This window comes from Lycium barbarum, unplaced genomic scaffold, assembly GCF_019175385.1.
Source record: "Lycium barbarum isolate Lr01 unplaced genomic scaffold, ASM1917538v2 unchr_scaffold_03, whole genome shotgun sequence".
Taxonomy (NCBI): domain Eukaryota; kingdom Viridiplantae; phylum Streptophyta; class Magnoliopsida; order Solanales; family Solanaceae; genus Lycium; species Lycium barbarum.
The window spans coordinates 219,605-244,382 of NW_026843400.1; the positions used below are offsets into that span (position 1 = coordinate 219,605).

Below are 24,778 nucleotides of genomic sequence, written 5' to 3' on the forward strand. Positions count from 1 at the left end.
TTTTCGTAAAAATCAGAAAAATTTGACAACTTTTGGATCAAATGACCCTTTGGAGAGTCTTCTTCCTTATGAAGATTTGAAGGTGTTCAAGAACACAAGAACAAGTCAAAAATTCAACTACCCTCAAATCAACTCCAAATTGACTCAAATTTTGGATTTAAGTTCTCTTCAATGTAGAGAACAAAGCCCAATAGGTTTCAACCTTCAACTTCACCTTCTCCAACAAGACCCACTTTCAAGTTCTTGAAGCTTTGAAGCTCAACAATGGTGGAACACAAACCCTAACTCCAAATGGATTCGAAATTGAAGATTTAGACTCTAGAAACACTAAGAAACTCTAATCTAACACTAGATTCAATAAAATCAACAAGAAAATTCGATTTTTTTTTTTGAATTTCGGTTTTTTTTTTTGTTGAATCAAAACCCAAGATTAGATTTGGTAGAACAAACCTAAACTAATCTCTGATACCAATTGATACAATATTCAAAACGAAAATGAAGAAAAAAGGACAAGAAAAGTAAAGGATAGATAATTTGACACAACTCAAGACCCAAATTAGCAACCAAAGTTCTTGAATTAACTTGACCTCTAATTTAGGAACTAAAGAGCACCAAACTCTTAGGATGACCAATAGGGATTTGATACCCTAATCAATCCTCTCACAAGATTCACAATCTCTAGTTTAGCAAGCTCTCAACACTCAAAAGAGTTCACAATTTCAAGATATCAATATTCAACATAGACTAAGTCTTCTAAATGAAAGAAACTACTATTTATACTAAGGCTCAAAAGAAGACAACTACTCTATTACACTTTTACCCTTAATGAAGTTAGGGCCTTGTTTGGGTGTCTTCTTTTGGGAACAAAGCTTGAATTTGCAAATCTTCAAGTAATGGCCACATTGCAAGTATGGTCATCTTCAAACCTCTTCTCTAAACCATCCTCCCATGCTATCATGAACACTTGCAATCCCCGGGAAGGTGCTAGAGTGTATTCAAGTATGTCCCTCCTCATGAACAATGCTTGCATCGCTTGAAGTTCCTTCGCTTGGCTCCTTGTAAAAGGTCTTGATGCCACTCGAATTGTATCAAAGTCTTATTGAATAAAGCTAGACATCTAGATGAATGAAGCAGAAGTTCCAAGCACAAGAGACTAGTTGTCTAAATGAGTTAGAATAAAGTGCACATTGAACAAGTCCAAAAACCTAATCACAGAAACAGTTCAGAGACAGCTGAAAGTAATGCACATGAATCAGGTTCACAGACATGTTCCATCAGGGACTGGCAAGCACAGAGGTGAAGAAGATGTCCTAGCTGGGCATAGAGATTTTCAGTACAACATAAATGATTCAATGAAAGAGGAACTGGACAAGGCAGCAAAGGAAGAATAGATGACTCAGTGAAAGAAGCAGTTCATTGAAGAAATAAGACAAGTATGAAAAAAAAAGTTCTATAACAAAGAGTCATCATATGCAGAAGAAGGAATGATCACAAGTAATTAGGTGTAGTGGACGAATGACCTAGAAGCAAAGACATTATATGAAGAAAAAAGCTTACAGTGATCATAGGCGAAGTTGACCAGCTGCAGACGCAGAGCTTAACTATATGAAATAGGTCTATCAACATGTTCCAACCAAGATCTCAAAAGTAGTTCAACGGCAGATGAAGAATGAAAGAGATAGGTGGAACAGTTACAAACACATGTTCTATCTCAGACAATGCAGAGATTTAGAGGAAAATGAACCAGGTGAACGAAATAGGTTCGTGAACACGTTCCACGGCAAGTCCTACAACAACTAGGATTTGCAGAATTATGGAAAGAACTTGGCGGTCAAGTATGAAAGATTGCTTGCCATATTTGTATGGATTAGTAAGCCTTCTAAACATATTAGAAGCAGACTCAACAAGCAAGAATCCAAGTACTACACAAACCCTGCATGCGTGTCATTGACCAACGAGGAAAGGGTTTTGTGCTAACCGACTTGTGGAGAGTCAATGTTATAAATACCCAGGTCTTTCCAAGAACAAGTTTGCACACCCATAAAGAGAGAATTCAAAATATTGAGCGAAGAAGATATATTCGAGAATACAGGGTTATTTCCTTATTACACAATGAAGGATTGATGGAGATGTTTTGCTAAATAATGTTTCCAGTTCGGAAGTCTAGATTTGTGTATTAGGTTTGTTTTATCGAGTTGTATCTTGTTCACCTTATTTAGAAGTATTAAAGTAGATACAAAAAATTGTAACTCCAAGTAGGAAATTTACTACTTTGAAATATCTTGCTAGTTAGAGTTAGGGTAGCAAGGCTATTGTACAGACTAGGTTTCAGAGTGTGTAACTTAATCTGCAGTTGGCTCAGTTGTTGGGGAACTCCTACAGGTCTGTAGGTCGTGGTTTTTATCACCTTTTGAGCCGAGTGGTTTCCACGTAAATATCGCCTGTCCTTTACTTACCTGCAGTTTTATTCCGGAAAGACGATAGCATAGAACAGGTACAGTAACGTGTTCCATCCAATAAGTGAGAATTGCATACGCATAGTATAGGCAGTAGGTCGTGCAAAGCTAAGAAGTGGTATCAGAGCAGGTTCTCTTCAAAGGGTTAACACCTTGGAGAAGTTCATAATCAATGCTGAACCTCCTACATGACACTCAGAAGGTCACAATTTTTCAATGGACAATTTTATCAATGGTTGAAGGCGCGAATTGAAGATCACCTACAAGCAGAAGATTTTGAGTTATCAGACAGAGTGATCGAAGGACCTTAGTATCCCATGAAGAAGGCTGAAGATGGGGCTGCAGTGAGGAAAGAAAAGGCTAACGACATAGAAAGTTACTACAAGAATCTTGGAAAGAATGCAAAGGCCAAGAATGCATTAATTAGTGTGTGTCAACTGACTAGGAAAGGGTTTTGTGTTAACAGACTTGTGGAGATTCAATGTTATAAATACCCAGGTATTTCCAAGAAGAAGTTTGCGTACCCAAAAAGAGAGAATTTTGAATATTGAGCAAAGAATATTCAAGAATACAGGGTTGTGTCCCTATTACACAGAGATGGATCGATGGAGCTGTTTTACAAAATAATGTTTCCCAGTTCTGAAGTCTAGATATGTGTATTAGGTTTGAACTGCTTTACTGAATATTGTTTCCTAGTTCTGAAGTATAGATTTGTGTTTAGGTTTGTTCTATCGAGTTTTATCTTTATCAGCTTATTTAGAAGCATTAGAGTAGATACGTTATTGTAACTCCAAATGGGAAGTTTACTACTTGGAGATAGCTTGCTAGTCATAGTTTGGGTAGCAAGGATGTTGTAAGGTTGCAGAGTGTGTAACATAATCTGCAATTTGCTCAGTTGTAGTGAAGTTGGGGAAATCCAACAGTTGTCGTGGTTTTTATCAACTTTTGAGCCGGGTGATTTCCATGTAAATATCGTGTGTCCTTTAATTACCAGCACTTTTATTCCGCAACGACGATAGCATAGAACAAGTATAGTAACGTGTTCCATCCTATAAACAAGAATTGGATATGAATAGGATAGGCAGTAGGTCGTGCTAAGCTAACAACCATCAAAGTTTAAAGTCTCACTTATCTCAAATTCACAACTCAAGCACACTTTCCAATAAATCAAAACTGCATTCTCGAGTCTCCGGATCACCTCAAACCACACGAAAACGGATTTAGAATGGACAAAATCCTTAGGGTAAACCACTTCTATATTTTTAGAGGCTTAAACGGTCAAAATGAAATTTGAGAGGATGAAAACGCCCTCTAGTCAATGTGTTCAAAATCTAACAAGACATGTGTTTTCGGGAAGGCCTCAACAAGTCGATTCCAACGATATACCCATGACTTAGAATTGGCCGCGGTGGTCCATGCATTAAAGATATGGAGACATTACTTATATGGTGTCCACGTGGATATTTACACAGATCATAAGAGTCTTCAATACATCTTCAAGCAGAAAGAGTTGAATTTGCGGCAACGACGATGGCTAGAGTTGCTAAAAGACTATGATGTTGAGATCCTGTACCACCCCGGAAAGGCAAATGTGGTGCCTGATGCTCTTAGCCGTAGGTCGATGGGAAGTCTAAGTGATGTACGATCAGAAAAGAAAGAGATGGACCGTGAGCTTCAACAGTTAGCTAGCCTAGGAGTCCGAGTAGTGGACTCAAGTAGCAGCGGAGCTACTATCCAGAATACAGCAGTCTCGTCGCTAGTAGCAAAAGTGAAAGAGCGACAATATGAGGATCCCATGCTAATGCAGTACAGAAATACACTCCCTCAGAAAAAGAAGTCATCATTTGACATTTCAGGAGACGGAGTTCTCCGATGTAGAGGAAGATTATGTGTTCCCGATGTGGCAAGTTTACGCCACCAGATCTTGAGAGAAGCTCATAGTTCCCGTTATTCTGTTCACCCCAGAGCGACGAAGATGTATCATGATCTTAAGTCTATATATTGGTGGAATGGGATGAAGAAAGATATAGCGGAATTCGTAGCTCAGTGTCCTAATTGCCAACAAGTGAAGATTGAACACCAAAAGCCGGGTGGATTGTTGCAAGCTATAGAAATCCCAACTTGGAAGTGGGAAGTGATTAACATGGACTTCATTTCAGGCTTACCCCGTTCTCGACGTAAGTATGATTCCATATGGGTGATTGTGGATAGACTCACCAAGTCAGCTCATTTCTTACCGGTCAGGACGACCTATGAGGCAGAAGATTATGCGAAGCTTTATCTTAAAGAGATAGTAAAACTCCATGGCGTCCCGGTATCTATTATCTCCGACAGAGGGACTCAGTTTACATCTAAGTTTTGGAGGTCTTTCCAAGAGGGTTTAGGGACCCGAGTTAGCCTTAGCACGACATTTCATCCCCAGACCGATGGACAAGCTGAACGTACCATTCAGACTCTTGAGGATATGTTACGAGCATGTATGATAGATTTTGGAGGAAATTGGGATGATCATTTGCCACTCATTGAATTTGCTTACAATAATAGTTATCATTCCAGCATTCAAATGGCACCACATAAAGCTTTATATGGGCGAAAGTGTAGATCCCCAATTGGGTGGTTTGAAACCGGAGAAACTAAATTGATAGGGCCAGACTTGGTCCAGCAAGCTATAGAGAAAGTTGCTTATACAAGATCGGTTGTTAGCAGCCCAAAGTCGTCAGAAATCCTATGCGGATAATCGTCGAAGAGACTTAGAGTTCAAAGTGAAGGATTGGGTATTCTTGAAAGTGTCGCCAATGAAAGGCGTTATGAGATTTGGCAAAAAGGGGAAGCTTATGAGATTGTGCGCAAAATAGGCAAAGTGGCCTATGAGTTAGATCTACCTCCGGAATTGGAGTCAGTCCATCCAGTATTTCATGTCTCGATGCTTCGAAAATGTGTTGGAGATCCCACTAGGATCGTCCCAGTAAACGATGTGCAAGTGACAGAGAAATTGACTTATGAAGAGGTACCCATTGCCATATTAGACAAGCAAGTACGGAGGCTTAGAAACAAAGAGGTGGCCTCGGTTAAGGTTCTATGGAGAAGCAGTAAACGAGAGGAGATGACATGGGAATCAGAAGAAAGTATGCGATCCAAATACTCACATTTATTTCAGCCCTTGGAAGAAGCCCAAGATGAGACGTCAAGATCATAAGGTATGTATATTTTCCTTTTATGCTTTTGGGTCATGTGTGGCCAAAATTTTATGTTGTTATGTTGTGGCCCTGTGTGGCATCGATATTATGGGTTGTTGTGGCAGAATGGTAGCGCCATATTATAAGGGAAACTCTGGCGAAATTTTTGTAGAATTCCCGAGCACAACATTCGGGGACGAATGTTCTTAAGGGGGGAAGAATGTTACACCTCGGAAAAAATTTTCGTTGGTACGTAAGTGAACAAACTAGTGATAAGTATGAGTGCATGATGTCCATGAGCAAGAAACGATGTTTGATGACCTTAGGCGAGATTTCGAAGGTATCCGATGTGAGATGAGACAGTTGGCTAAATTAAGCTGAGATATAAGGTGAGCAATGCATGTGCATGGACGTGGGTGATTAAAAATGAGAAGTCTAAGAAATATCGGAAGTTGCAGAATTGCAACTGCCCAGTGGTCGTAAAGTGCTAGGACGGACCGTAAACTGGTATACGGTCCGTAAACTAGCAGGTCGTAAACTGCCATGCAAGGCTTCAACTTTCTGCCAGCCGAGAAATGGTAAAATACGACCTGGAGGACGGACCGTAAAGTGATTTACGGCCCGTAAACCATGGTCGTAAATCACCATGCAAGCAGCCAAAGCTTCTGGTTCAGGAAATGGTTAAAGACGATCGCGAGGGACGGTCCGTAAACTGCAATACGGGCCATAAACCATGATGGAAGACCACTGTTCACCTCAGCACAGATTTTGCAAGTCATTAAATAAAGGGACCAACACTTGTTTTATTTCATTACAACATTACACCACTTCTCTCTAAAACCACTCTCTACATTTATTATACAAGTTTTCAAGGATATTTGAGGATCAACAACATTAAACAAGGTGAATCAATAGTAAGAACATCATCAAAGATAATCTAGGTCAAGAAATCCAAATGGAGAAAAACTAGGGTTTTGCTCAAAGTGGAGTATTATTAACCAAAGCTTGTTCCTACAAATTCTAAGGTAAGATTCATGGTTTTTACATGATGTTTAAGGTATTGAAGAGTTGAAATACATGGATTGTAGAAAATATGGTCAAGTAGGTCATGAATGATGAATAGTGACATTTTGAGGAATAGTTTGAATTGAATCATGAATGTTGTTGTGTTGTGATATGAATGTATTATTAATGGTACTAAGATCATGAACTAGACACTTTAGACGAATGGACGAAGTTGGATGTTATGACCATGAATATGGGTGAATTAGAGGCAAATTAAGGAATCTAGATAATGTGAATAACTAATGGCCATTGTTATGATATTAATGAAGGTATAGACGCTAGCATTAGAAGGAAGCGTGCAAGTGTAGAATAGTCCGACGAAAAGGTATGTAAGGCTAACCCTTCTTTCATAAGGCATGGTTCCTTGGCCAAACTCTTAAATCCTCTATATGAGTAGGTTGTAATCAAATGATTGACACTCCGAGCTCATAAGCTCACGATCCTCGATATGTGCTACGACTGTACTACGCACCCCATATGACGAGTAAGCATAAGATATAGATGTAGCGAAAATGATGATGATAGTGATGACGATGATAATAATAATGATGCTAAAGGTGCCTACGGGCTATTATACTTACATGTGCCTATGAAGGGCTATAATGACACCCCGAGCTTATAACGCCGGGTAGGATATATGTATATGAATATGTATAAAGTATGTATACGATTACGAAACGCGCGCACACCTCTGCAGATGGTACGGATAACCCTGAAGCCTTGGTAGGGCCAGGTATGAGTAACCTTGAGCCTTGGTTGGCCAAGTATGTATGAAACACCAATCCTATGAGGTCGGGTATGCTATGTAAATGCTATGTATACGAAATGACTATGTATATAATATGAATATGAATGTGATAATACTATGTATAAGGATACGACTAAGGACATGTATACGAATATGAGCACAAGTATGGTACGAGTACTATTATGGAATACGAATGATGACGTAGGTGTACAAATACATATGTAAAATAGAAAGTCCTACGAGAGGCATGTAAGTGCTATGACGATGATGTTATTGTATCCCCCTCCTATGCTATTTCATATGTTGTTCATGATGCTTATTCATTAATGTTGCTCATGCTTTACATACTCAGTACATTCTTCGTACTGACGTCCTTTTGTTTGTAGATGTTACGTCATGCCCGCAGGTGCACAGGGAGACAGACTTGATACATAGCTGCCTATTCGGAGATTACATAGAGAGCTCCATTTCCTTCGGAGCCATATCTTTTGGGTACTCATTCTTTTGTGTATATAATTATGGGCATAGCGGGGTCCTGTCCCGCTAACATGATATGTTATACTCTTAGAGGCTCGTAGACACGTGTGTGTGTGGGTAGATGTGTTTGGCCTTGTCGACCTATGTTTTGTATATCATTTTGTCGGCCACGTTGGCCCATGTACATTGATGTGGCATAGATGCCTATGATGATATAAATGTGCTGTTGTCCAAATGGGACTAGTTGACGAATGAATGGAAATGGATGTATAATTATGTGGCTCACCTAGATGTAAGCATAAGAGTAAGCTAAGAGGGTGCCCGGGTGGGCTAGCACCGGGTGCTCGTCGCGGCCCCGAGTCGGGTCGTGACGGGTATGGATGCCGATGATGATATAAATGCATTGTTGTCCAATGGGACTAGTATGACTAATGAATTGAAATGTACGTTTAATTATGTGGCTCACCTAGATGCAAGTGTAACTGTAAGCCAAGGGGTGCCCGGGTGGGCTAGCACCGGGCGCTCGTCGCGGCCCCCCTAGACGGGTCGTGACAGTTATTGATGTTGGTATTATTGTTGTTATTGTTGTAGGTTGCTGAATTGAGATTTCGAGCTAGGCATATAAACAAGGGAGATGCTGCCCGATTTTCGGCAGGATATAAGAGAGTTTGATTTGAAAACTTGGTACAAGCATACTGTTTATGAGTCTAACGATAGTGTGAATCCTCTTAAATGTAGACTTGCGAGCTCGGACAAATAAGTTGTCACGACCCAACCCCATGGGCCATGACTAGTGCCCGAGCTGCACACTCATACACATACCTGTTAGATATAGTCAAATTGAACTATGAACAATATGGAAACTTGCAAGAGAACTCCGAAAGTTCATAACGTCATCATATATATATGTCCAGATAAACTGTGTCCTGAGGAGTCACAACTGATCAAATCATAAAATGATACGCAAGCTGACAAGGCTGCCACTACATACGAACATATCCATAGCACATCGTATAGACACAGCTGAACAAACTTATACACAACCCACACATATGTCTACAGACCTCTAAGCGTATCGATAGCAAAATATGACGGGACAGGGCCCCGCCGTATCCCTGGATAAACATATATATATATATATATATATATATCATAAGATCTGTACCAAAAGTCTAGGCTCTGCAACAATGGAGCTCTCCAAGACAGCTGAGTAGAAGTCCTAAGCTGGAGGGTCGCCAAATCGAGTATCTGTACCTGCGGGCATGAAACGCAGCCCCCCCCCCCCCTCCGGAGAAAGGGGGTCAGTACGAGATATGTACTGAGTATGTAAAGTATGAAATACAATAAAGAGGATCATGACTGAGTAGGGATTACAGGAGACAAGTATAATATCCAGAATACCAAAACACTTGCCTTTTGAAACATAAATCATGCATGTCAATATCATATATCATACCCGGCCCATTATGGGACTCGGTGAATAAAGTCATCATATACCATCCTGGCCGCCATAAACATATCATCATGTCATCATATCATCATATCATCATATCTACTGAGGGACTCGGTGAACAATGCAGTGAAACTATGCATGATAACATACCCGGCCCGGGACTCAGTGAACAATGCAGTGAAACTATGCACGATAACATACCCGGCCCGGGACTCGGTGAAAGACATATTGAGGCATGCACGAGCAGAGTAGTGAGAAACCATATGCAAACTAAGTCATAACTGAGACTCAATAGAATAATCAAAATGAACCATCATTTGATAATCAAGACCATAATCATATCAAGTACCCTTCGAATGTCACTATGGATTATATCAAATTAGAACTTCTGGAATCATAGACATAATGAAATAGCTTCTGGAAATCAAGAACATTAGCCATCCTAGTGGCTCTAAGAATAGGAACTTCTTTGGAATCATATACACGTCGTCTGTTTGTTTCATAAAGATCATGCCAAAAAGAAAGAAGGGTTAGCTTTACATACCTGTTATAGGTTAACCGTAACCAAGTTCGTTTCGTCGCCCCTTTAGCCTATTTAATATGAAAGTAACGTTATCGTTAGTAAACTATACTTTCTAGCTTATATAAATCTACAACCAATCGCTTATAGGCATCATCCTTTAGTTCATACTTTCTTGATTAGGATTTTTATTAGTTAAGAATTTAACGTAAATCGGGCAGCATTTCCCCTATATAGCTCGCCTAACCCGAACTTCCAATTAACCTCCTGTTATCACAACAATACCAGCAACGACAGTAATAGAAATATTCTTATTAAATCCTTACAATCCAGCCCATAAACAACTCAAACAACCCAATAACCTTTCTTAATCCTTTTCCAATCCAAATCATTAACATTTAAAATCATACGCCAAACAGATCAACATACGCTTTATATACGATACGTTATATTCTTCTTTCTTCCAAATTTAGGAGCCATATCAACGACAATACGACAACAACATATGAACATAAACTACATTTTTAATCTTTCAACCCAACCATTCCATATAACAACTACAACTCCCAATAACAACGAATTCGTGCAATTTCTTACTTCCAATTTTATCCAATCAAATTTTAATCCTTCCATTACAACACCATTAATAAAATTATACCATAAAATGAGAAAATCTTACCTTAATTTAATTGGAGGAAATTCTACATTTATTTGCTCCAATTTCACTATTTCTTCTTCCTCAATTTAATAACCAATGTTGCTATCACTTCCTTGGACTTGCAATTCACCCTGGAACTTAATCAACAACAAGAAAACAAAATTTTTCTTAAGGACCATGGCTGGCCGAGAGCATGGCAGTCATGGTTATGCCTTTCTTTTTCCTTTTCTTAGGTCTCCAATTTGGAAAATGAAAGTGATCACCTTAATTAGTCATAACTCGACTCTTTCTTTTTCTATAGTTACTCCCTTAAGATGATGTATCGTTCACTTCACTTTACTTCTGATTTTTAAACAAGATCTTGTAATGCACAAATATCCCTCATCCGTTTGTTAGACTTTGCAATCCTTGGAGTACTTATACCTCTGGTAACTTGTAGACCCTTCGTAACTTTACGAATAAAATGAAATTTTCCAAGGTGCAATTTTACTTCAATAACCTTATATTGCCCTGTTGTTCCAATCTATATTCTGGAATCTTCAACCTCAGGTATCACTTCTCGACTTTCTTTTTAACTGTCATTTTGCTTTTAGCTCTTAGTGTCGATCCTTAGAGTTTGCTACCAAGTAGCGCTGGAGTTCCCTCATATTACAACTTTACATAGCTACTCTGTGACCTGTCTATTATTAACTGGTATAATTCTGAAAGAATTTCTCTTAATTTGACATATAAATTCACTGTCACTCAGTAACCAGTGACCCGCTTGTTTTGATCGTCTCGGTTAAACCATTTCACAACTTTCCTTAATCCAACTTGTAACATTTTAGGCATATTATCTCGTGTCATTTCTTTATTTACCCTTGGATTTCCTCATATCCTACTACATAAATTTTCTATCTCTCCCCTTTGCCACTTATAAGTCGCAACATCATTAGCGCACAACTTCTTGCCAAATGTTAGCCTCAATTCTAGTATAGCATTGCTATCCTTCGTAATATCACTTAAATTAGTCGTTGCTATTCTCTTATCGTACTCTTTCTTTTCATAAGCACCTACCTTTTAATGTCATATCATTCAAGATCTGTTAAATAATTCTCAGCACTGTCTCAAATACCGTCTTGACTACTATCCGTTTATCGCTAGCATTCAGATCTTACCAACTTGTTTCAGCACGGAATCTCACTTGAAGTTTGAGTATCCATATCAAATATGTTGTAGTGTCAATTGTTTCCATCTATACTTACTTTGCTTTCATCCACTTCCCCTCTTTGGGGTTGTACTTATCATTATCTGTTTATATTCCGCTCTACGTCCCTATTTAAAATCTTCATTGGCACACTGTATCATATCCATATCTTTTCTTTATGATTTATGATTTTGATTATCCACGTACGAAACCTTGACAAAATCGCAACGCGACGAGAACCTTTCTACATATAGTATAAAATCTCGTCTGACCATCTGTACTCAAGTAATGCAACCCATGTAGCAACTTATCCAAGGCCGCATTCCACTTACTCCAATCAGTAATTAATTAGTACTTTATAGTCATTACAAACTCTCAATTAGGTAGCACCTATATCCTGATGATAAGTGTCCCAAGCTCTCTTATAAAGTATCTTTATCCCAATGGATACCATCTGTTTCCCCTAGTAAATTTACCATCATTTGTTCCTCGACCTACAGTCCCTATCCTTTAAGGATTTCACTGTTTCCGAGGTGGAGTCATATATACGCAGCACTCCTTTATGCCTTATGTTCTTTCACCCTTGTCGTGTAGCCAATGCTAACTTCTAACTTACTCAAAATCATATAAACTTCGTCTTACTAATGGTCTTATCTTACCACCTTGTCATCGTAGTGCACCTTTAAGTTCATAGCTATATGTATCCCTTTTGTTCTATACTCATACTCAATTAATCGCGTCTGTCTTAGGTGTTTCCTTTTGAATTCTCATACCATTTCTCCAGTCTATGTCCATCTTTTATTCTGTACACGAGGAATCTCATTCTACCTGTGTACCCTTCGGAAAATACTACTTCTGCATAATCCCTTTCTCATTTCAAAACGTATTCTGTTCATCCCTATTTGTTCTTATTATCCCAGTCATTTTCTGGCACTCATTCTGCTTTGTTGCTCATCTTTATATAGTTTGGTCTTTGACAGTTCCGTCACTTATATTATTCGTGTTATCTCGCTCGCTTCCTTCTTATTTCCTTCTTTTAATTACCTCCTTCCTTTCTTGTGCTCGCTTTCATTTCCGTTATCGCATAATCTTTATTCTGAACTTTCCCTATAGAACTTTATAAGTCTTTCTCATCCGTTCTATACTTTGCCTTTCCATTTCACACTTGCCCTTCCACTTTAGTCGCATATATCGCGTTATCTCTTTTAGTCACTTCCTCACTAGGCTTTACTCATTTTCACAACAATCTCTATTGTATCAACATAATATCCTGTTCGTAATCAATCCTATGGTATAACACTTCTTAACCATGTTCACGATTCTTACTATAATTTAATTACATTCTGTGGAGTAGGCGTACTTAACTTTTCACCCTTTGAGAGCAATCTTATCCTTAATATCTCACAAGCTGTCTTATCAACCTTCATATTTGTCATAACTCTTCCTCCTCCATACCTTTATCTCAATCATACTATTACTCCTTTTAATGTAAACTCGTCGTAATTTATCCCTACTTGTCAGTTCAGTTGATACATTAATATAACACCTTAATAAGACTTGCCAGCCTTTTCTAAATCATCTTTTAGTATCTCAAGCCCTTCCAAATTACGGTGGCCTTTCCCTTTTTACCATATTGATATCGATCTCATAATTACTATTACCATCAATTCAATAATTATCTTTATTTCTCGAAGTCAGACTTGCAACTCGGTCAAATCCTATTATTACTGTTGACACGACCCCTCAAGAATATTACGAGCTTATATCTCATTCCCTTTTTATTTCTAGGAAAATTTTGGCAGAGTTTCTCCTGTATTTCTTACTTTTCCCAAAACCTGCACGCAGGAAATACCAACAATGCCTCACAGGGCCAACATATATACGTATATATCATATCATAGCCACACAGGGCTCCCAATTTCAAGTAAAGGTATAAAGATGTCAAAACTTACCTCATATATCACACCTCGAGACGTACCTGATCCTTTAACGATCTGTCCTGTTATACCTTCCTATCTAGATTCCCTTTCATTCTTCAATTTTAAATTTCAATCATACTTTAATATTCTTACCTGTGTACTTTATAGCTCCAAACATCATCAGTCACTTTCTTCTGTCGATGCCGTTCTTCAACTGAAATCAAGGGTTAGTACAAGGAATTTCATTTCCTATGGCTGGGCTCTATCGTACGATCTTAGATATGAAAGAAAAGTAACATCCTAAATGTCATGTAGCTTCCCGTTTATAGATGTGGTGCACAACACAGCGATAAACAAGACTCTACTAGAAGCCTGCGATCCTGGATGTGTACTACGTTCCTCACACGACGAGTAAGCCTATAATGTAGACGTCACGATAATAATGATGATGATAGTAATGATGACGATAATAATGATGATAGAAATGATGATGATAATAATAATGATGCTAAAGGTGCCTATGGGCTATTATACTTATGACACGCCTATGAAGGGTTATAATGAAACCCCGAGCTTATAACGCCGGGTAGAATATATGTATATGTATGTATATGATTACGTAACGCGCGCGCACATCTGCAGATGGTACGGATAACCCTGATTCCTTGGTAGGGTCAGGTAGATATAACCTTGAGCCTTGGTTGGCCAAGTATGTATGAAACACCGAACCTTCATGGTCGGGCATGCTATGTATATCTGTATATATGTGTATTCACATCATTAAGAGTACGAATATGTTATGTATATGAGATGTAAATGATTATGAGGGTATTTAAGTACGGATATGGATGTATGTATGCAGATACGAAATAGAAACGGAATGTCTCTATGGAAAGCAAGTAAGTGCCATGATGATGGTATTATTGTCTCCCCTCCTATGCTACTTCACATGTTGTTCATTATGCTTCTATATCAATGTTGATCATGCTTTACATACTCAGTACATTCTTTGTACTGACGTCCTTTTGTTTGTGGACGCTGCGTCATGCCCGCAGGTGCACAGGGAGACAGACTTGGTCCATAGCTGCTTATTCAGAGATTACATAGCAGAGCTCCATTTCCTTCGGAGCCCTATCTTTTGGGTACTTATTCTTTTGTGTATATAATTATGGGCATAGTGGGGTCCTGTCCCGCTCATGTGATATGTTATACTCTTCTTAGAGGCTCGTAGTCACATGTATATGGTTAGTTATGTCTGGCCTTGTTGGCCTGTGTTTTGTATATTATTTTGTCGGCCACGTCGGCCATGTACATTTGATGTGGCATAGATTCCTATGATGTTATATAGGAAATGTTGTTGCCCAAATGGGACTAGTATGATTGATGACTAGAATGCATGATTTGCTTTATGGCTCACCTAGACGTTACGTGAAAGTATGTTAAAGGGGTGCCCAGGTGGGGTAGCGTCGGGTGCTCATCGCGGCCCTAGTCGGGTCGTGACAAAAGTGGTATCAGAGCAGTTCAGTCCTAGGGTGTGTCTACGAGCCATATCTAGTCTTGGTTATGGGTGTGTTGCACGCCACACTTATAAACAAGAAGCTGCGGACATTTTAGGAATGATTGACCTTTTTTCTTCATAAGAATCGTGCGATAGAGCTATGATATAAGATATTCATGTTCCTTAATCGTTTGTTAGAGATGCCTAAAAAGAGAAAGGCTACAGCAGCCCAAAAGGGCAAGACGGTGGCAGAAAAGCAGGCTGAAAGAGCACCGCCACCGGTAGTAGAGGAAAGTGAGTCCCAGAGTGCGGCTCAATCTCAGTCCTACCCCAGACAGTGGCTATTACTGAGGAGCGTGAGGGAGACTCCGCCCCAGCTCCAGCACCTCCAGCTCCTCCACCAGATGCTTCGGGCCAAGATGTAAAAGAGGCCACTAATTTGCTGACTCAATTGGTTGCGGCCCAGACTCAGAGGCAAAGTTCAGGGCAAGGTGATAGGGCTGTTAGTGCAAGGGCCCGTGATTTCATTACTTTGAACCCTCCGAAATTCTTTGGATCAAAGCCGAAAGAGGAACCTCAGGATTTTATTGATGGTATGTTAAGGACGCTTCGATTGATACATGCTTCGGACACCGAGTCGGTGGAGCTAGCGTCATATAGATTGAGAGATGTCTCGATCCAATGGTATATGGTTTGGATGGCTTCACGGGGAGCCAATGCACCCCCCGGTATGGCAAGAGTTTGTTGATGCTTTTCTCCGTCATTATATGCCTCCAGAAGTTCGGCGAGCTAGGGCCGATAAATTCTTGAACTTGAGGAAAGGTAGTATGAGTGCCTTAGAGTATAGCCTACGCTTCAATTCCTTGGCCAGGTATGCTTCGGCCATGGTAGTGGATATGGGTGACCGGGTACACCGATTTGTGAAGGGCCTAGGGCCACACTTGATGGATAGATACTTGACTGCGTCCCTTTAGGACGGTATGGATATTGCACGCATTCAGGCCCATGCTCAGAACTTAGAAGAAAGCCTGCAGCAGCAGAGAAGTGAACGTGAGCAAGATAGGGGCCATAGCAAGAAGGCCAGATCGTCGGGTTCGACAAGCGAGTTTAGAGGTGGGCACAGGCAGCAGTTCCCTAGACATTCAGGCTATTCTATGACCAGTGCACCTCCACGATTTTCAGGCCAGAGATTTGATAGGTCTACTCATTCGGGGCTGAGTCAGAGTTTTTCATGGTCTCAGTTTAGGGGTGATTCGGGTCAGGCGAGGCCACCCGTACCACGATGTTCCCAGTGTGGGAAGTTGTATTGGGGACAATGCCGATCAGGTTCAGACGTTTGCTATTCATGTGGTCGGCCAGTCCATATTATGCGTGATTGCCCCTCAGTTCATAGTAGAGGTGGGCCCCAACCATCAGGGTCGGTAGCCGAATCTTCAGCATCCGTACGCCCTACGGGGCCAGGTTCACATGCGCCAGTTGGCCATGGTAGAGGCAGAGGGAGAGCTCCCAGTTCTAGCGGTCCTCAGCACCGTATTTATGCTTTGGCTGGACGCCAAGATCTTGAGTCTTCTCCTAACGTGGTCACAGGTATAATCAGTACTCTCTCATGATGTATATGCTTTGATTGATCCGGGCTCCACATTATCGTATGTTACTCCATATATTGCAGGTCGATTTATAGTCGAGCCGGAGTCGATCAACCCTTTTGAGGTGTCTACACCCGTGGGTGAATCGGTAATAGCTAGCCGAGTATATAGAGGTTGTGTAGTTGTGATATGTTACTGCCGTACTATAGTTGACTTGCATGAACTAAAGATGGTGGATTTTGATGTCATTATGGGCATGGATTGGTTGGGTTCTTGTTATGCCAATGTTGATTGCCGGATGAAGATGGTTCGTTTCCAGTTTCCGGGAGAACTAGTTCTAGAATGGAAAGGGAATACGGCGTCACCAAAAGGTAGGTTTATTTCCTATCTAAAGGCAAGGAAAATGGTCACGAAAGGGTGCATTTATCATCTAGTGCGAGTTCAAGATGTAGAAGCTGAGTCGCCGACTCTTCAGTCAGTTCCAGTGGTGAGTGAATTTCCGGATGTGTTCCCGAAAGAGCTTCCAGGCCTTCCTCCCGAGCGGGAGATTGATTTTTCTATTGATGCGTTGCTAGACACTAAGCCCATATCTATTCCTCCCTATAGAATGGCACCCGCAGAATTGAAAGAGTTGAAGGAGAAATTGAGAGACTTGCTTGATAAAGGCTTCATTAGGCCTAGTTCCTCCCCGTGGGGAGCACCCGTATTTTTCGTCCGAAAGAAAGATGGCTCCTTGAGAATGTGCATCGATTATCGCCAATTGAATAAGGTAACGATTAAGAACAAATATCCTCTTCCGAGGATCGATGATTTATTTGATCAATTAGAAGGGTACCTCTTCAGTCAGTCCATCCAGTATTTCATGTCTCGATGCTTCGAAAATGTGTTGGAGATCCCACTAGGATCGTCCCAGTAAACGATGTGCAAGTGACAGAGAAATTGACTTATGAAGAGGTACCCATTGCCATATTAGACAAGCAAGTACGGAGGCTTAGAAACAAAGAGGTGGCCTCGGTTAAGGTTCTATGGAGAAGCAGTAAACGAGAGGAGATGACATGGGAATCAGAAGAAAGTATGCGATCCAAATACCCACATTTATTTCAGCCCTTGGAAGAAGCCCAAGATGAGACGTCAAGATCATAAGGTATGTATATTTTCCTTTTATGCTTTTGGGTCATGTGTGGCCAAAATTTTATGTTGTTATGTTGTGGCCCTGTGTGGCATCGATATTATGGGTTGTTGTGGCAGAATGGTAGCGCCATATTATAAGGGAAACTCTGGCGAAATTTTTGTAGAATTCCCGAGCACAACATTCGGGGACGAATGTTCTTAAGGGGGGAAGAATGTTACACCTCGGAAAAAATTTTCGTTGGTACGTAAGTGAACAAACTAGTGATAAGTATGAGTGCATGATGTCCATGAGCAAGAAACGATGTTTGATGACCTTAGGCGAGATTTCGAAGGTATCCGATGTGAGATGAGACAGTTGGCTAAATTAAGCTGAGATATAAGGTGAGCAATGCATGTGCATGGACGTGGGTGATTAAAAATGAGAAGTCTAAGAAATATGGGAAGTTGCAGAATTGCAACTGCCCAATGGTCGTAAAGTGCTAGGACGGACCGTAAACTGGTATACGGTCCGTAAACTAGCAGGTCGTAAACTGCCATGCAAGGCTTCAACTTTCTGCCAGCCGAGAAATGGTAAAATACGACCTGGAGGACGGACCGTAAAGTGATTTACGGCCCGTAAACCATGGTCGTAAATCACCATGCAAGCAGCCAAAGCTTCTGGTTCAGGAAATGGTTAAAGACGATCGCGAGGGACGGTCCGTAAACTGCAATACGGGCCATAAACCATGATGGAAGACCACTGTTCACCTCAGCACAGATTTTGCAAGTCATTAAATAAAGGGACCAACACTTGTTTTATTTCATTACAACATTACACCACTTCTCTCTAAAACCACTCTCTACATTTATTATACAAGTTTTCAAGGATATTTGAGGATCAACAACATTAAACAAGGTGAATCAATAGTAAGAACATCATCAAAGATAATCTAGGTCAAGAAATCCAAATGGAGAAAAACTAGGGTTTTGCTCAAAGTGGAGTATTATTAACCAAAGCTTGTTCCTACAAATTCTAAGGTAAGATTCATGGTTTTTACATGATGTTTAAGGTATTGAAGAGTTGAAATACATGGATTGTAGAAAATATGGTCAAGTAGGTCATGAATGATGAATAGTGACATTTTGAGGAATAGTTTGAATTGAATCATGAATGTTGTTGTGTTGTGATATGAATGTATTATTAATGGTACTAAGATCATGAACTAGACACTTTAGACGAATGGACGAAGTTGGATGTTATGACCATGAATATGGGTGAATTAGAGGCAAATTAAGGAATCTAGATAATGTGAATAACTAATGGCCATTGTTATGATATTAATGAAGGTATAGACGCTAGCATTAGAAGGAAGCGTGCAAGTGTAGAATAGTCCGACGAAAAGGTATGTAAGGCTAACCCTTCTTTCATAAGGCATGGTTCCTTGGCCAAACTCTTAAATCCTCTATATGAGTAGGTTGTAATCAAATGATTGACACTCCGAGCTCATAAGCTCACGATCCTCGATATGTGCTACGACTGTACTACGCACCCCATATGACAAGTAAGCATAAGATATAGATGTAGCGAAAATGATGATGATAGTGATGACGATGATAATAATAATGATGCTAAAGGTGCCTACGGGCTATTATACTTACATGTGCCTATGAAGGGCTATAATGACACCCCGAGCTTATAACGCCGGGTAGGATATATGTATATGAATATGTATAAAGTATGTATACGATTACGAAACGCGCGCACACCTCTGCAGATGGTACGGATAACCCTGAAGCCTTGGTAGGGCCAGGTATGAGTAACCTTGAGCCTTGGTTGGCCAAGTATGTATGAAACACCAATCCTATGAGGTCGGGTATGCTATGTAAATGCTATGTATACGAAATGACTATGTATATAATATGAATATGAATGTGATAATACTATGTATAAGGATACGACTAAGGACATGTATACGAATATGAGCACAAGTATGGTACGAGTACTATTATGGAATACGAATGATGACGTAGGTGTACAAATACATATGTAAAATAGAAAGTCCTACGAGAGGCATGTAAGTGCTATGACGATGATGTTATTGTATCCCCCTCCTATGCTATTTCATATGTTGTTCATGATGCTTATTCATTAATGTTGCTCATGCTTTACATACTCAGTACATTCTTCGTACTGACGTCCTTTTGTTTGTAGATGTTACGTCATGCCCGCAGGTGCACAGGGAGACAGACTTGATACATAGCTGCCTATTCGGAGATTACATAGAGAGCTCCATTTCCTTCGGAGCCATATCTTTTGGGTACTCATTCTTTTGTGTATATAATTATGGGCATAGCGGGGTCCTGTCCCGCTAACATGATATGTTATACTCTTAGAGGCTCGTAGACACGTGTGTGTGTGGGTAGATGTGTTTGGCCTTGTCGACCTATGTTTTGTATATCATTTTGTCGGCCACGTTGGCCCATGTACATTGATGTGGCATAGATGCCTATGATGATATAAATGTGCTGTTGTCCAAATGGGACTAGTTGACGAATGAATGGAAATGGATGTATAATTATGTGGCTCACCTATCTGTAAGCATAAGAGTAAGCTAAGAGGGTGCCCGGGTGGGCTAGCACCGGGTGCTCGTCGCGGCCCCGAGTCGGGTCGTGACGGGTATGGATGCCGATGATGATATAAATGCATTGTTGTCCAATGGGACTAGTATGACTAATGAATTGAAATGTACGTTTAATTATGTGGCTCACCTCTGCAAGTGTAACTGTAAGCCAAGGGGTGCCCGGGTGGGCTAGCACCGGGCGCTCGTCGCGGCCCCCCTAGACGGGTCGTGACAGTTATTGATGTTGGTATTATTGTTGTTATTGTTGTAGGTTGCTGAATTGAGATTTCGAGCTAGGCATATAAACAAGGGAGATGCTGCCCGATTTTCGGCAGGATATAAGAGAGTTTGATTTGAAAACTTGGTACAAGCATACTGTTTATGAGTCTAACGATAGTGTGAATCCTCTTAAATGTAGACTTGCGAGCTCGGACAAATAAGTTGTCACGACCCAACCCCATGGGCCATGACTAGTGCCCGAGCTGCACACTCATACACATACCTGTTAGATATAGTCAAATTGAACTATGAACAATATGGAAACTTGCAAGAGAACTCCGAAAGTTCATAACGTCATCATATATATATGTCCAGATAAACTGTGTCCTGAGGAGTCACAACTGATCAAATCATAAAATGATACGCAAGCTGACAAGGCTGCCACTACATACGAACATATCCATAGCACATCGTATAGACACAGCTGAACAAACTTATACACAACCCACACATATGTCTACAGACCTCTAAGCGTATCAATAGCAAAATATGATGGGACAGGGCCCCGCCGTATCCCTGGATAAACATATATATATATATATATATATATATATCATAAGATCTGTACCAAAAGTCTAGGCTCTGCAACAATGGAGCTCTCCAAGACAGCTGAGTAGAAGTCCTAAGCTGGAGGGTCGCCAAATCGAGTATCTGTACCTGCGGGCATGAAACGCAGCCCCCCCCCCCCTCCGGAGAAAGGGGGTCAGTACGAGATATGTACTGAGTATGTAAAGTATGAAATACAATAAAGAGGATCATGACTGAGTAGGGATTACAGGAGACAAGTATAATATCCAGAATACCAAAACACTTGCCTTTTGAAACATAAATCATGCATGTCAATATCATATATCATACCCGGCCCATTATGGGACTCGGTGAATAAAGTCATCATATACCATCCTGGCCGCCATAAACATATCATCATGTCATCATATCATCATATCATCATATCTACTGAGGGACTCGGTGAACAATGCAGTGAAACTATGCATGATAACATACCCGGCCCGGGACTCAGTGAACAATGCAGTGAAACTATGCACGATAACATACCCGGCCCGAGACTCGGTGAAAGACATATTGAGGCATGCACGAGCAGAGTAGTGAGAAACCATATGCAAACTAAGTCATAACTGAGACTCAATAGAATAATCAAAATGAACCATCATTTGATAATCAAGACCATAATCATATCAAGTACCCTTCGAATGTCACTATGGATTATATCAAATTAGAACTTCTGGAATCATAGACATAATGAAATAGCTTCTGGAAATCAAGAACATTAGCCATCCTAGTGGCTCTAAGAATAGGAACTTCTTTGGAATCATATACACGTCGTCTGTTTGTTTCATAAAGATCATGCCAAAAAGAAAGAAGGGTTAGCTTTACATACCTGTTATAGGTTAACCGTAACCAAGTTCGTTTCGTCGCCCCTTTAGCCTATTTAATATGAAAGTAACGTTATCGTTAGTAAACTATACTTTCTAGCTTATATAAATCTACAACCAATCGCTTATAGGCATCATCCTTTAGTTCATACTTTCTTGATTAGGATTTTTATTAGTTAAGAATTTAACGTAAATCGGGCAGCATTTCCCCTATATAGCTCACCTAACCCGAACTTCCAATTAACCTCCTGTTATCACAACAATACCAGCAACGACAGTAATAGAAATATTCTTATTAAATCCTTACAATCCAGCCCATAAACAACTCAAACAACCCAATAACCTTTCTTAATCCTTTTCCAATCCAAATCATTAACATTTAAAATCATACGCCAAACAGATCAACATACGCTTTATATACGATACGTTATATTCTTCTTTCTTCCAAATTTAGGAGCCATATCAACGACAATATGACAACAACATATGAACATAAACTACATTTTTAATCTTTCAACCCAACCATTCCATATAACAACTACAACTCCCAATAACAACGAATTCGTGCAATTTCTTACTTCCAATTTTATCCAATCAAATTTTAATCCTTCCATTACAACACCATTAATAAAATTATACCATAAAATGAGAAAATCTTACCTTAATTTAATTGGAGGAAATTCTACATTTATTTGCTCCAATTTCACTATTTCTTCTTCCTCAATTTAATAACCAATGTTGCTATCACTTCCTTGGACTTGCAATTCACCCTGGAACTTAATCAACAACAAGAAAACAAAATTTTTCTTAAGGACCATGGCTGGCCGAGAGCATGGCAGTCATGGTTATGCCTTTCTTTTTCCTTTTCTTAGGTCTCCAATTTGGAAAATGAAAGTGATCACCTTAATTAGTCATAACTCGACTCTTTCTTTTTCTATAGTTACTCCCTTAAGATGATGTATCGTTCACTTCACTTTACTTCTGATTTTTAAACAAGATCTTGTAATGCACAAATATCCCTCATCCGTTTGTTAGACTTTGCAATCCTTGGAGTACTTATACCTCTGGTAACTTGTAGACCCTTCGTAACTTTACGAATAAAATGAAATTTTCCAAGGTGCAATTTTACTTCAATAACCTTATATTGCCCTGTTGTTCCAATCTATATTCTGGAATCTTCAACCTCAGGTATCACTTCTCGACTTTGTTTTTAACTGTCATTTTGCTTTTAGCTCTTAGTGTCGATCCTTAGAGTTTGCTACCAAGTAGCGCTGGAGTTCCCTCATATTACAACTTTACATAGCTACTCTGTGACCTGTCTATTATTAACTGGTATAATTCTGAAAGAATTTCTCTTAATTTGACATATAAATTCACTGTCACTCAGTAACCAGTGACCCGCTTGTTTTGATCGTCTCGGTTAAACCATTTCACAACTTTCCTTAATCCAACTTGTAACATTTTAGGCATATTATCTCGTGTCATTTCTTTATTTACCCTTGGATTTCCTCATATCCTACTACATAAATTTTCTATCTCTCCCCTTTGCCACTTATAAGTCGCAACATCATTAGCGCACAACTTCTTGCCAAATGTTAGCCTCAATTCTAGTATAGCATTGCTATCCTTCGTAATATCGCTTAAATTAGTCGTTGCTATTCTCTTATCGTACTCTTTCTTTTCATAAGCACCTACCTTTTAATGTCATATCATTCAAGATCTGTTAAATAATTCTCAGCACTGTCTCAAATACCGTCTTGACTACTATCCGTTTATCGCTAGCGTTCAGATCTTACCAACTTGTTTCAGCACGGAATCTCACTTGAAGTTTGAGTATCCATATCAAATATGTTGTAGTGTCAATTGTTTCCATCTATACTTACTTTGCTTTCATCCACTTCCCCTCTTTGGGGTTGTACTTATCATTATCTGTTTATATTCCGCTCTACGTCCCTATTTAAAATCTTCATTGGCACACTGTATCATATCCATATCTTTTCTTTATGATTTATGATTTTGATTATCCACGTACGAAACCTTGACAAAATCGCAACGCGACGAGAACCTTTCTACATATAGTATAAAATCTCGTCTGACCATCTGTACTCAAGTAATGCAACCCATGTAGCAACTTATCCAAGGCCGCATTCCACTTACTCCAATCAGTAATTAATTAGTACTTTATAGTCATTACAAACTCTCAATTAGGTAGCACCTATATCCTGATGATAAGTGTCCCAAGCTCTCTTATAAAAGTATCTTTATCCCAATGGATACCATCTGTTTCCCCTAGTAAATTTACCATCATTTGTTCCTCGACCTACAGTTCCTGTCCTTTAAGGATTTCACTGTTTCCGAGGTGGAGTCATATATACGCAGCACTCCTTTATGCCTTATGTTCTTTCACCCTTGTCGTGTAGCCAATGCTAACTTCTAACTTACTCAAAATCATATAAACTTCGTCTTACTAATGGTCTTATCTTACCACCTTGTCATCGTAGTGCACCTTTAAGTTCATAGCTATATGTATCCCTTTTGTTCTATACTCATACTCAATTAATCGCGTCTGTCTTAGGTGTTTCCTTTTGAATTCTCATACCATTTCTCCAGTCTATGTCCATCTTTTATTCTG

At 39.7% G+C, this 24,778-nt stretch overlaps 1 protein-coding gene across 1 annotated transcript in view; it reads right to left on the reverse strand.

The window, feature by feature from the left end:
- Positions 1-2,564: 2,564 nt before the first annotated feature.
- Positions 2,565-24,778, reverse strand: part of LOC132625486 (uncharacterized) — a gene marked incomplete at its 5' end in the record, with an annotated part of 48,280 nt that continues 26,066 nt past the window's right edge. The window contains one exon of the mRNA XM_060340145.1: positions 2,565-2,640. Within this exon, the coding sequence (XP_060196128.1) occupies positions 2,565-2,640 (76 nt within the window). The remainder of the gene's footprint in view (positions 2,641-24,778) is intronic.